Source organism: Austrofundulus limnaeus, unplaced genomic scaffold, assembly GCF_001266775.1.
Source record: "Austrofundulus limnaeus strain Quisiro unplaced genomic scaffold, Austrofundulus_limnaeus-1.0 Scaffold37, whole genome shotgun sequence".
NCBI classification, from domain to species: domain Eukaryota; kingdom Metazoa; phylum Chordata; class Actinopteri; order Cyprinodontiformes; family Rivulidae; genus Austrofundulus; species Austrofundulus limnaeus.
In genome coordinates this window covers 571504-586164 of record NW_013952439.1, presented here as the reverse complement: position 1 = coordinate 586164, position 14661 = coordinate 571504, and the positions used below count along the sequence as shown (strand labels likewise).

At 38.8% G+C, this 14661-nt stretch overlaps 1 protein-coding gene across 1 annotated transcript in view; it reads left to right on the top strand.

The window, feature by feature from the left end:
* The first annotated feature begins 604 nt into the window (after positions 1-604).
* ubash3ba (ubiquitin associated and SH3 domain containing Ba) overlaps positions 605-14661 on the top strand; it is a 28887-nt gene continuing 14830 nt past the window's right edge. The window contains exon 1 of the mRNA XM_014006669.1: positions 605-1270. Coding sequence (XP_013862123.1) covers positions 1143-1270 — 128 coding nt within the window. The 5' untranslated portion in view covers positions 605-1142. The remainder of the gene's footprint in view (positions 1271-14661) is intronic.

Genomic DNA, 14661 nt, shown 5'->3' with positions numbered 1-14661 from the left:
ACTTTGGAAAGTGCAGTGGTTCCCAAACTTTTCAGCTTTTGACCCACAAAATAACAGTAGCAGAGACCTGAGCCCCCAACTATTTTTAGATGATAAACATTTGTATCAGGTCAACTAAAGATGGGTAGAGTAACTATTTTTATACTACATTTATCCATTTTAAATATACAAACCTCAATCATTTGTAACAACTAAGGCAAAAATGTAACTAATTCAGAAAATCTTTTCAGGACCCCACCTTGAGGTTTTGGGACCCCWCTTTGGGTCCCGACCCCAACTTTGGGAAACACTGAACTGTCTGCAGGATAGTAGCTGTCACTGGGTTGCTGAGGCAACTAATAACAATGGCGCACAGCTTCCTCTTCCACCAGTGCGCATGTTCGGAGTGTCTATCCAGTCAGGAAGTGTGATCAACATTTTCCACCCAGCCCGAACGCGACTTCTCTCCACAGCGCCTCAAATAAACCATAAACCTGACCGCCTTCGCGTTATGACAACACGTTTCAACCGGAAGGAGCGCGTTTTACGCGCAGTTTCGCTCCCTTTCGGTTTAAAGGTCGAACAGATTTCCTGTCTTCTCACGCACAACGAATAAATAAATAAAATAAAAAATCATGCTGTACTGTCTCTTTAACTTAGGGGGCGAGCGCATCTGGAGCCGCAACCCTTTAAAAAGCTCAATCCCTCGCGCGTCGCTGCTTCGATCACCGGTCCATTCATAAATAAGGCATCGTTCGGACGAAACGCGCGTCCCGTGACGTCGGACTTTGCGCAGCCGGAGCTGAGTAATGTCCACCTCCGTCGAGGACGCGGCTCGGGCAGCGGGAGAGAGGTCCCGTGCCTGAGCCCCCCCACTGCGGATGGTTTTCACTTCTTCGAGCCGTCAGGAGGAGCGAGAGGAGGCAGCTCGTTTCAGCTCTGCCCCAAAACATGCTCATTTCCTCGCAGGGGTTTTTGCGATATTTACGCGCTTCCGTCCACAACAACTCACCCTGGTTGAAATAGCCTTTCACTTCCGTCCTCTCTCTTTTTTAATTTTTTTTATTTTTGTCTCTCACCGCACCACCTCCTCCTCCACTCCCAGTGTTATTTGCTGATAAATGAGGAGCTACGGACCTGACACACCGATGGGGCAGTGAGTTATGGCAGCCAAAGACGACCTGTACGCCAAAGTGACCCCGCGGAGGCAGCGCCAGAACCGGCCGAGCACCATCAAACATGGCTCCACTCTGGACGTACTTCTGTCCATGGGCTTCCCCAGGACTAGGGCGTGAGTGCACAGCTGTCTCACACACATACACACACCACAAACACACACTGGTATAACTAGGCTAAATCCGAGCAAACACTATATTTAGTGTCCTGGCAGCATCAGCAGCTGATGTGGAGCATCTGTCCTGCCTGTGGGGGGGTCTTTTTTTTTAAAGGACCCCTACATTTAATTTGAAGTGTGTGCTACTGAATCCACAGCTGAATAATATTTATTTAATTTAATTTAATTTTTGTTTAGGGTGGTTTCCTCAGCAGCTGTAATAGTTTTATTGCACTTTTTAGCTGTTACACAGTCGTTACATCTTTAATACGGTGCACTGGGGAAGGAAGTATGCAGAATAATCCTGTGTGATGATTTAATATTTATCAAAATGTTACATAAGACACTGTAGGCGCACACAGTGCATTATAACTTCACATTCAGGCTCTACGTTGGGCTCAGTGTAATATACTGAGTGTAAGTCGTAGGCATGCCTCCTCATTTTTCAATGAAAGCCTGATCTCGTGGGCATTTCCTGGTTGTGCTCTCAATGCTTCTTTTCATTCATTCTTGAGTAAAGAACTTTTCCAGGAGTCGAGCAGTGTTAGCCCCCCCCTGGTAATTGTGTGGAAATTGTGTGTTAGAGAAATAATTGTGCGTACTGTGCCTGCTTCTTGTTTTTGTGATCCAACGTTTAATAGGAAGTAAACACAATAAAAGATTTGGTTAAATCCACTTTAGAGATCTAATTTATGACTTGATTATGGATCCAAAAATGGTTATTTAGGTGCGTCTAAGAACTGCTCCTTTTTTGAACAAAATGAGCAAATTTTTAGAATAAAAATAAAGGGGTAGTTTAGATCTTTTGAGGTGGGGGTTCTGTGGACAAACAATATCTTACCTGTTGTGGATAATTTTTTTTTCACTGACCCCAGTTCAGAGGAGCAGAGTTCAGTTCGGACCAGACCGATGAGCAACTGACTCGCTCGCTCAAAGAGAATTTTTGCTTTCTTAAAATGGCTCCAATCTCAAAAAAATTATATAGATTAAAGCAAATAATATTTTATAAACTTTGACATTGAATTTAGAGTTGCTTGGTTATTTATTGGGGTGAAGATTTTTTGGCATCTCAAAATTTGGATTACAGCAGAGTGCTGCGATGGTTTATAAAATRATAATTGATGCATTTTGAACACTTTGAAACTTAAGTGATTGTGGCTTTTTACACACAAATACACCAATATTTAGATAGCTGCATGCATAACAAATAGTGCACAGTAACAAGAAAACCAATTTAAACATAATTCAAACATTTCAAATTCCTAAGATAGTCATGTTCAGTTATTCAGTTATTGTTTACAGACATGTAGCCTACTCTTCAGGGTTCAGTAAGGAAAAGTTAAAAAAAAATCAAAAGAAAAGAAAACTCGCAAATTTTCTGCAACTAAAACAAACTGCACCACGCAGCAACAACTTTGCTTACTTTTACATTCTTTTGGGTGTTTTTATGCGCTGTAAGCAGCAAAAGCAGCTAGCTGTAGCAACTTTCAGTGCATCCTGCAGCTTTTCCAACAAGAATACCTCTGCTGCCATAACACTGCAATGCTTAACTATCAGTAAGCTTTATAAAAGAAAATTTGCATGAATCAGTTGTGGTTTTTTTTTATATCTTTGCAATTGTTTTTTAAGACCACAGCAGTTCTTTTTAATCTTGGCCTCGCTGTTAGTCTCTCAGTCTGCTGAAAAATCAACTTTATTTCACTAAACTCAGGCCGTTTAAGAACTATCTACAACAGGTAACATATTAACTCTTAATATCTTAGCATTTTGGTTCTGTTTTACCAGTTTTTAGTGTTTTTATAGTGAGCTTGAATGTTTTCTCACAGTCTACACAGTTATTTTTGTGGTTTTTATGGCTAAACATATCGGATGCTGAGTTGTTCACAATGCAGTATTATTTCCCAGTCTCTTCTTGCTGAAAAGTCTCTCCACTCACATGAGGTATAATCATAATGTCCTCTTTTTATTGTTCGTACTGTCAGCAGCCTCCAAATTAAACCAAACTATTTAAACACACAGAGCCTGTTTTGCATATCCATAGTACCCAAAAATGTCTCATAGGTGTCAAAAAAAAAAAACCCACCTGAAATTATATAATTTTTAAACTTTTAAATTTTTTCTTTTTTGTAGTGKCAGTAATATTACACCATGATGAGTAGATTCCTTTGTTTTGTTTAAGTCTAGCTTCTGTAAAACAAAGAGTTGAAAGAAGATAATGGCTCTAGTGATAGAAAACAAAAGACTCTTCGTTCTCCTATAAGCTTCTTAATCTTCTATAAAATTCTTTAAAGCCATCAAGGCTTTGATAGTTTTATGATTCAACATTCTTCTACATGAGTAACTGAGTCTGATTTGTTTTTCCGAGACAAACTTGATGTAATCATTTGTTCCAGTAACTAGCTGTTGCTAAACATTAAAGTTTTACGGTTAAAATAAACCAAATCAGGTGAGGTGTTCGGGTGCAAAGCTCTGATATGTTTGCTGATTAACAGACAAATAAMGGTTGTGATTGTAACCAAAAATGGCACAAAGAGTGAACAAGTAATTTTGCTCAGTTTTAGGCTGATGTGTAACTTTATTATTACACTTTTTTTCCAGGGGAAGCAAAAAGCTAAAGGGGATTAATTTTCTCACAATAAAATGCAAACTTTGAAATCACTAAAACTGCAGAACATCCATGACGAGGACGTCCTGACATTCAGTGCAGAAACCGTTACTCTGTTCCGTAAACTCTACAGACATGTTTCTGTCCGCGCAGACCACACAATGTCAGCAAACAGCCAAACCAAAACTGTAGGCATTGTTATGAAAGCCCTTAGATCCTGCTGAGAGAGAACTAAGGAATAAAAAGGAAATCAGTCATCCATCACAGCTTCGGAGAACAAAGGCTTCATTGTGTTTGAGTGTTGTTGTTGTTTTTTTTTTTAGGCATTGGGGAACATGAAGTATGAACACACACACACATAGAAAGGGAGAAAAGTCAAAAACGGACCCTCTGTTTTTGAAATTCATTATTTATTTTGGGCTGCTGACTCATCCAGGAAGTGAGCTGAGTAATCAGATAGCAGCTGGACTGACAGTGGTTTCTGATGGTGTGAAGCAGAAATGCAAAGTGATCTGGATGATAGAGCACGCCACGCAGAGTTATGTCGGGTCAGCTGTGTGGGCTGAAGCTGTGTGCTGTACAAACTCTACTTAAACACACAGGGAGGAATGATCAAAGWCATTGACTGTTCCAGGGACTACTTTTAAACCATCAGTGATTTATTCCTTATTGTAAAATGTCTATTATAATAAATGATTTACATTATAATAGAGGGTGGGGCAGCTTAAATGATGGCAGGGGCCACAATTTTTTGTTGACACTACCAGAGGCCCACATAGTGCTGCACACTTACCCAAACTGTAATAATATCATTTTAAAAATGTTTATGCATATATTTATGTTTATTAAACCAACATACAGTGCAGTAATTTAACACATTTCATGCTCAAATTACATGTATAACAGTTTAATAAACATCAATACAAAATGTTTGAAGCAAACAAAAAAACAATTACTTTATTAAGCCGAGGTGCAGATCCCTGCACTGTTGTGGATCGGGTAAAAAGCCACTATTATGTGTGTGACTTYAGTAAACTTCTCATATTTAGCTTTGTGCAACGTGTTGTAGTGGCAACTTATATTCAAGTCCTTCACAGCARASAGCGTCTCTAAGCAGACTAAACACAGGTTTGCCTTGAAATTCTGTGAGCAGCTGATCTCTGCCAAAATAAAAACTATATTTATTGCTTTGAGTTCTTTGATGACGCTAGACACAATGAAGATCGAAATTAGCAAAATATGAATATATTTTTATTATAAATTAATAAAATGATTTTAAAGGCAATTCATGATGAACTAAGAGACGTGCCATATGAACTTGATTATGATTTCTGACAGGAATAATAATAAAAACGAGTCCATGCAAACGAAAAAATAAAACAATGAATAACTGCTTCAAACTTTGTATAAAACTGTACTTCTGTTTTTCGCTTCGTCTGCTGTTACAAGCAAAAAAAAAAAATAAAAAAAATCTCCTGGTCTGCCTTGCAATGCATCTTGAGATAGAGTGGGCTGAGAAGGATCCACCGTACCTGTCCTTCAAATTGGTGGAAAAGGAGGATGCATTTGTGGGCCACAACTGGAGGAACCTTCAAATTTGAACAGCCTTCGGTGCGTCACTGTGACGTAAACGGGCTGAGAAGGATGCAGCCCCTGAATTTGGACTCAGCCAATGTGTTGTTTGCATTTCCATGGAATCCCTTCCTTCCWTTCTTCCTGGTTTAATTTAAACAAATTGTTTTTTCAATTGTGTGTATGTGAAGTCCAATCAGGGCTTAGCTTGGTAATAAATGACTCATTTTGGCTCTGAGAACATGTCCTCCCAGAACCATTAGATAGTTTTTTTTGAAAGCTTTGTCCTTCTACTGTAAACAYGTGTGTGTGTGGAAGGTGTAGGTGTGTAAAATCTGTGGATGTGTGCAGTTTTCAAACATCTCYCATCCAAAAATAACAGGAAATAAAAATCCAGAATCTGGAAAACACCCCAAAGACTGATCTTCTGGGGTGGCTGGTTGAACACCGGAAAAGTATTTTAAAGAAGTGACAATCTGAAAACAGTCTTTTTTTTGTTTTAAATAAACAAATGTGATGTGGAAGTTGCGGGAAATGCCGAAATAAACATGTCTGCGACTTCTTCATTCCATCAATCAAGCGCAAATTGTTCACTTTMATCAGAGCAGGTGTAAACATGGTTAAATATATTTAAATGCTACATGATTTAATTTGCTTTGCATGTTCTTGTTGAAGCCTTCAGTGGCACAAACGAGATCTTAACCAGCTGTGGACACACTTGAGTCATAGAGCCTGTGCTCCTTTTTATTCATGAAAATCTGACTTTTTATTTTAGAAACTGTAAAATGGTGTCCTTCAGTGAATGTGCTCAAGATTATGTGATGAAGAGGAAGAAAAGCAGGTAATAGCTAATTGATATAGCGCTGAGATGTTAAGATTGATTGCAGTTTAGTTGTGAAATATGATTAAATTATTCGTCTGCATTTTAATGAGTAATAGGACAACCTAATGAGCAGCTAACCGTGCAGAATTTTAATGTCCTCACTTCTTTTGTAAAACACAAGGATGTCAACGTTAAGCATCTAAAAACTTCCAGTTCTATTGTTTCTACATGTATATATTTTGTGCGCTGTTATCACATTGAATTCAGATGAAGCTGGTTCCAGTTGGCTTCACGTTTCTCCAGCGCGCAGCACAATCGAATACATCAAAGCCAGTGTGGTTGCTGAGCTGTAACGCATCTTGCTGAGATGAGATTATAAACGCTAAGCTTAGTTTTTTTTCTTTCCAYCTCTTTGTCTGAAGCCTTTTGTGAGTTTTAAGAGGAAGTTGACGTGCAGGCAGACTGCGGTACATTGTTCCCCCCCACTGTGTCACGTTCATAGCCCCCTTCCTCAAACAGAAAGCTACCTTTTTGTGTGTCGTGCAAAATAACATCACAACGACACATTTTAATTTCTTCTGAAGCTCTGACACGTAATGCTAATTAACTTTTGGCTTTCATGTGACACGTTGGCATGGACATGTGCAACAAGAACACGGCTCAGCTTGTGTTCAAGTTGAGACAGCCAAGAGGAAGTTGCTCATTTCCGGAAGTGGCTTGTGACCTTTTGCAGAGCTCTAGGTTGAAGTGGTAGCTTGGGTGAGGCTAAAGTAAATTCACATGTCACTTATCCAAAATGTTTTTTTCTTTCTTATTTTTACTCAGCTGTCATAATTTATTCTCAATACAGAACGACTACAGCATTTTACACGTTGGACAAAAAGGTCTTGATTTACCAAAGGACTGCAGATTTTGTATGCTCTGAAAATCTCATCTTCTCATCAAAAAAGGAAGATGTGTGCATCAAACTGTGTCACCAAACAAACATTGTTCTGCAGATTGATCACGTTTAAATTGATTTTTGCATTCCTTAACGGAGCAATATTTATATGTCCTGATTCTCAATAATCCAGGTAGATAAATCTAACAAGGTTGAGTCAGGTCTCTGGAATGGTTCTTTGCAAACAAACTTGAGACTGAGAAATACTTCCACTGTCATGTCTAGCTAACAGTCTCGCGTAAAGAAACTAGCATAATTTCCATCTGTTATCACCCGCTGACACCCTGTCTTGTACATCGACCCCAATCAGAATGCTGTCCTACAGACCAGTATGGCTCGTGTTGTGTGATTGGTCAGGATTTTGTGGGCGTGTCTGTWTAAGCGGAGCAGCGCAGTTCTGCACGTCATTTTTGCTGAAAAGTGTCGGCTCCCAGAAGCTGGTTGTTAATAAGCAAAATGGAACATGTAACCGACATTCGCGTCTTTTTTCCATCTCTGCGGTTAACGACAACAACAAAAAAACGAGTTTCCTCCTCCAACAACACAAGAACGTGAAAAAAAACCCAACTAGCTATCCTGCTGTCACTGTTGTTTAGATGCAGTGTGCTACATTGTGAGTGCTGTGGGTGGAATTATGATATATCCTGTGTGTCCTCTATCTGAGGATAAACACTGCATAAGAAAAAGATGTCCGAATTTACGAAATCAATCATCCGCTGTCTTGTGTTGTAGAAGTATGAACCAGACTTAGTTTAGTCTTTATAAGCAGCTTTGCGTAGTGGATCAACCAGTTTGCTGATGACACCCAAAACTAGTTGTTCGCATGCAAGAGGAGAACCATCAGTCTAACAAGCGATCATTAGAGCCCTGATGGCCGCTTATATATTCACATGTCAACACTAGGGAGAAGAAAGCAATGAAGAGGAGCAATAGGCATGCCAGGAAAGCTTTAATTTGTTCTCTCGTCTGGTGATGATTATCAGTGTTGCATCTACATACCTGTTGGTGCCGTTTTACATTTGTTTATTTGGTTTATTTAGAACCGACAATCATTTTATGCAAAGGAGAGAAACAAAAGACAAAGAAGAACCTATGGGGGGAAAAAGAAATGAAGTGCAAAAGTATTGCATTTTTTTTTAAGTTCACATTGAAAAGGAGTTACTTATTTGTTCCCACCCCATCATGATTATTTATCAAATTTTACTAATCTAAATCCTTATTAATGCAAATACTAATAAAAATAGGAAACAAATTTGCAGTATCCAAATACTATTCCTTAATAAAGACTTTTGTCTTATGACCCTCGCACATGAAGCGTTAGCGGGAGTCATATTGTTTTCGTACGGTTTCTTTTTTTTTCTTTTCCCAGTGATTTTTGGTCAACCGTAGCACAAAAACGGCTGCACCAATGAACATGCAATTTGTCAGGACTGTAGATGAGTCTGACCTACACTGCGCCAGCCAACGGTTTTACGATAGACCCCATATGTGAGGAGGGGGCTCCTTTCAAAGTGGGGGTGTCAAGACATGTAAACTCGCTTATAACTCAGAAAGTGTTCAACATAGAAGCTTCAGATTTCTTTGGTTGTTTAGCTCTGATGATGAGCTATCCTTAAGGTCCACCCCCCCCCCCCCAAAAAAAAAGGTCCCACACCCAAACCACTACAATTTTGGGATGCACCTATGGCATGGCATTTATAAGGAATAAAAACTTCTGAGTTCTGGTGCATTTGTGCATGCGGGGGTCATTATGTTAACGCTATGCGGTATCTAGTTTTACATAGCTTTTATATTTCATGAGAATAATTTCTTTATACTTTATTTTTAAACAGTTTTATTTTTGGACATTGCTTCAACTCTAAAATTATTTCACATTTTCACTCCACACACACAAAAACTTTCAATTCAATTAATAAAAACCTCTTAAATTTGAACTTCCTTCCTGAAAAAGAAATCGATTTTGAATATTTTTTAGAAAAAAATTAATGTTTGGCTCTGAACAAAATTCATAGTGTTTGGAACTTTTATCAGATCTGGAGATGTCAGTATTTTGAGCTGTAGGAGTAGATTGTTTATATGATCCCTGTAACAATTCAAACTGCTTTTTTTTCTGGAGAATAAAAAGTGAATATAATGTTTTATAATTAACACCAAACTTCAGCTCAGTAGTTTAAATTAGGTGAAACTAGGGAACAGTAGAGGATGTGGACATTCACAATGCAAAACCTCAAATGTGCAGAACATTTAAACAGTTAGCTTTTCACATCGCTAGGTTGACTAAATCCAAAATAATTAACTCTGAAMACAAAACTTGAGAATATTCTGGACCATGCAGCGGTTGCACTGAGGGCCCGGGGKTTCTGACCTCTTTCTCATGGGGGAAAAAGGTGCAGCAAGCACCCCTGGGTCCATAACAAAACCCAATAACCTATTTTGAAAAAAACGTATTAAATGATAATGGGAAGATGCAACTATCTTGATTTAGAAATGCCATCCTGAAAGGGAATTATCTCTGATGTAGTGAGGTGTTCTTCATCCAGTTTTAGAAAGTGCACTCATACTTTATCTTTWAAAGCCAGAAGCATTTGTTWTATTTATATATTTTTATTCTGTCTCTCTTGTGTCTGACATGTTTGTGGCTAAAAGTTACATTTAGATTGTGCAGCAAGGTCAGCTGCAATCTAACACAAAAAGAAAGCAAATTGCTCACACTAGTTCAGCTTGAGAGGCATGTTTGTGCTGGTTTATATCCTAAGCAAATGCATAAGCATAAGCAAATGATGTACAAAAAATTGATTCTGTGTACTTTTACTGAATCAGGGCCCTAATCTTACCCCCATAACCTGATGATATGCAAGTTTTATAAGATTTGTTTTGTTAAATTTTGACACTGTTAAGTTTCAAACAAGTCTTGAGTTTGCATTTTCAGAAAACGTCAAGATGCCTTCCAACCAACCATGGCGTTTGGGACTTGAAGAAGCAAAGCATCATGATGTTGGCACAAAGTTTTTTATGATGTTGCTCTGTGCCCTTGAACTTGTTTCACTGACGTAATGTTAAAAATAGCACACTGAAACAGTTTGGAAACATTTTTAATGGACATAAATCCCCCCCAGTAAATTCCAATCGTAGTGTTTGTTGAGTGAGAAGCTCTCACAGTCCAACTCATTCTCTGGTGTCAGTCTCTAACTTGCTCCGTCTCTGACCATGTGAACGTCCCGCTTCAGAGATGATAAAAGCTGAAAGAAAAGACATTGGCCGTACACTGCGACCGTTGTTGGAAATGTGGCTTCTGAGATGCTGCTTTGTCAGCTGGAACAGAAGTTTACGAGTGTACGGCGTAAGAGCTGGATTTGTGAGTAAATTTGCTGACCCCGTACAATATGTTCATGTCCACTCTGGTTCTGTTTTACTGTTAAATACCAAGCAGCTACCTTGAGCTTGTTAGAGTAGAGTAGCACAAAATCATCCGAGCCATTTTTCACACGACCACTCTAAGCATCGGTGTTGTGTGAAATGACGGAAGGTGAAACAGGAGGTTGACGCTGGTTCATCTCTGACAGGCCTGTGATCCAGAAGTGCAGGGTTGGGAGGTGGCATTTGTGTCGTTCCGCTCCACTCAGTGACGTGGGGTCACGGCGCTGGTCCTTACTTACCCTTTTTGGTACTTTTAAAATTTTACACAGAGTTTTATGCATCGTAATTGTCACCGAAACCATTTTGTGTGAGGCGATGGAAAGAAGAAGAGGCTGATTTGTGTTTCATAAAGACTACATGCAGGTTAAGCAGCCACAGTYCCCATTTCAGTTCTAGGTCCAGCAGTAGCATTTTGTGATAAAATCACAATACATTTAACTTTAAAGGTGTTTTACTTTTAAAACAATAACATGATTATCTTTGTTTACATTAAAATTGGGTTCAACAATTTTTTTTACGAAAAAGAATTAGGGTCACCGGAAAAAAAAAAGTTCTGACTTTTTCTTACAATTCTAAGATTAAGTTTTTTTCACAGATTTCTAGAATTCTAAAATTAACGTCAGAATTCTGACTTTTTTTTATTAGTGGTTCTAATCCTCTTTCATAGTTTTTCATGTTATACAAGATAAAAAAAAATCACATTTTTATTATGCACTTTATTTGTTGTGTACTGAATACTGTAAAAACATTAAAATATATTATAACATTAAAGAAAACTCAGTCTACAGTGTGTGTGTTTTGCAGCAATCCATTTCCAATAAATCTGTTAGAATGATTGCTTATCATTTATCCAAGTATAACTTGTATGTGAAATCTGACATTTGCTTAAAGATAATTCATGCCTGTTCCTTTAGTAATCCAGGCTGATTATTGTCCGAGTGAAAAGGCTGACAGAGAAGTTGCATCATCTGTTGTCCCTCGTCAGACCAGCTGGCCAAAGCGAGGGATAATTTCTAAACTGATGGAAACTCTCCTTTGGGTGCAGTTGAGTGTTGGGCAGCAACTGTGTTCTGAGTGCTGCTGGTGTGATAAGTGGCTCTAGATGTCCATTTGCCGTTGGCTTGTAAACAGGAAATGCTGATTCGCTGGTAAACGGAGTCAGGGAGGGGCCCATGGGAGTGACTAGCCGCAGTCGATGTAGCATTTGTATACATATATTTGTGTGTTTTTTTAATTTCCCATTTCCTTTTTCTCTTTCATGGCTGATCTGCCGCCGTGGAAAAAAAAGTGATATTTATGCTGTGGATGTTTGTCGTGTTCCGTTTTTCTGGCAGCCTGGAAAACGTCTGGGTTTGATGTTATAAACAGTGTTGATTCTGTTGACCTCAAATGTGCAATAACACTTGCCATATGTGCTTGAACTAAAAAAGGTATTTGCAACATTTCAACAGTTCAGGTGAGAAAGTAAGTCTCCCTCTAAGAAAGTCACCCTCACCTCCTCTGGTTTGTTGAAAGCATTCTTAATATAGAGGCTTGTCTATATCACACTTTCCAATATCTTTCATCAATCAGCTCTGAAAGGAAACACAGCTTATAAATAACTTAGTTTTTGCTAAGAATGCGTCAGAGGTTAGATGGATCTAATTGTAGAAGTTAGTTTGTTACTGCTTCAGCATGGGAACACATTTGAAAAAAGACAAGTAAGAAAAGCAGAAAGATTTTTGTATGTTATCTAATAAAACAAGTCTTCTGTCCCACACAGTCAATTCTTGATCTGATCAGGATTTGTACAGTTGTTGGCCCAGCGAGCCAACTATTTAACTTCACTAACCACTACTCCATTGGCATCTAACTCTAACACAGAGGTGTCCAATACTGCTCCTTGGGGTCCACCTTCTACATGTTTTCTCAGCTCTGACACGCCTGATTTGAATGAATGGATGATTAACACGCTTCTGCAGAATTTGAAGAGGTAATACGATCACTGGAGCAGGAAAACAAGTAAACCATGCTGTATTGCGGCCCTCGAGGATCAGGATTGGACAACCCTGCTCTAACCMTACATTTTATACATGTTACACAATAATTTTGCATTAAGCGATTATTACTGTAAAAACAATATAACAATCCTGCTGGAGGTCCCGCTAAAAAGGACTACTATGGGTGTTTAAAATCACATTTATTTGCATGAATCACTATGAAACCTTTGAGATTGAAACTATATCAAAAGAGCAGCAATTCACTTAGTTCTTGACGTTGCTCATTCCTCCAATCTAATGTCAAACATAGAACTGTTGACAAATGATCATGAAGCCCACTTTATAACATCTAAACTACATCTTTAAATAGATCTGGGAGTGTAAACTTTCTAATAGTCCAGGGTAATTTTAAGTGAAGTGAATGATTTAGTTACTGACCAAGAATCAACAACTGCCTCTAGTTCAGTCCAGTAAGATGTGGAACTACTCTGAATTGGCAAGCAGGTTTGATAAGATGATAAAAGTGAGGTCACAGCGCTAAGCCTCAGCATTTTTTAGATATTTTACATCGTTCACTAAAGATAGTCACCGCATAATTAGAGTCACCGCCTTCCATTTTCTCACAGTCTGCAAACTGATCTGAATCAAAGCAGTTTTAACATTTTTTTAAGTTTCCACTTTGTCGTTATTTCCAGATTATTCTGCTGACAACTAGGTGATGGTAATTGTCATCGCGGCACCGAGAATGTTGTTTCATTTTTTCCATATCATTTGGGACGTTTACTAAGATGAGAAAAGGTGGATGAAGTCACTCTTACCACAGATTTTAAGATGGAAAATAAACGAAACATCGGACATAACTGTCTTTTTAGGGTCCAAACTTAAATGAGTCTTATCAGCATCCTCCAATCTTTTTTTGTGGCCTAGATTGGTTATAGTGATTAATTATTACAGCTCCTCAGTTAAGACACGCGAGTTAAGACTGTCATGTTTTACATTGCAGTTTCTTATCAGCTGATTTTTATAAGATCATGGTTATTTTGATCACAACACAAACATCCAACTCATGCGGTCTTTGACCTGCTTTGTAATTAAAAGTTTCATGTTATGTTACAACCATTTTGGAGTTGTAGTAGCTCAGTGCATTCTTCTGCATTCATAATGACTAAACATCATAAACGGGATCGCTTTGAAATCCTCTGTGGCGTAAAAACAATTAGGAATGTTGAAGGCAAATATCAGGCAGCCCATATCTGCACTGTGTGACAGGATGCAGCAACAGGCGGTCTGTCTACAGACCTACCACTGCTCTCCATCTCTTTGATCTTCCTGCTAGCTGCTCATCTTCTGTAGCTATTAAGACATCAGATTCTGTCAGCTTGGTGGACTGAAAGCAAACAGGCTTCTGGCTCCTTGTTCAGCATCTCCCGCTAACCTGACTTTGATTGTGTTTGTTCAAATCTGCCTCTGATCTTCTGCTGTGGTGTAAGGAGATGCCTTTTAATCTTGTTTGCACAAGTTTACACTGACTTTGTATGGTACCGGATCAAATAATGCAATGAGCAGCGCTGTTACTGCCAGCTGCCGAAAGGCACTTTTATAAGTGTGTGTTCTAGTATTTGTTACCTTTTTTATAAGTAGGGTTCAGCCATATTGGCAAAAAAGTTGATCACAGTAATTGTAACATTTAGCCAGTAACAATTAATATGACTATTAACATGTTGTTCACTCTAAATCAGTTATCCTGTGTTCTAAATCTATATTTACAAATCATCAGTCAGATTTACATCTTCATTTTAACAGGTAAAAATGGAAAGCTGTGAACTGAAACCAACCTTTTCCATAATGTGGAGTGCCACTGCCAACATATTTTCAGTAACCCAATGCCATAGGGTCACTTGAAAATGAGAGTGTGCCAAACATGATGGGGTGGGTGTAGTATTTCTTCTGGGATGGGGCTGGGCGGATGGCCGTGGTGGCGGTGGCGGGCTGTGCTGGGCCGGCTGGCTGGCC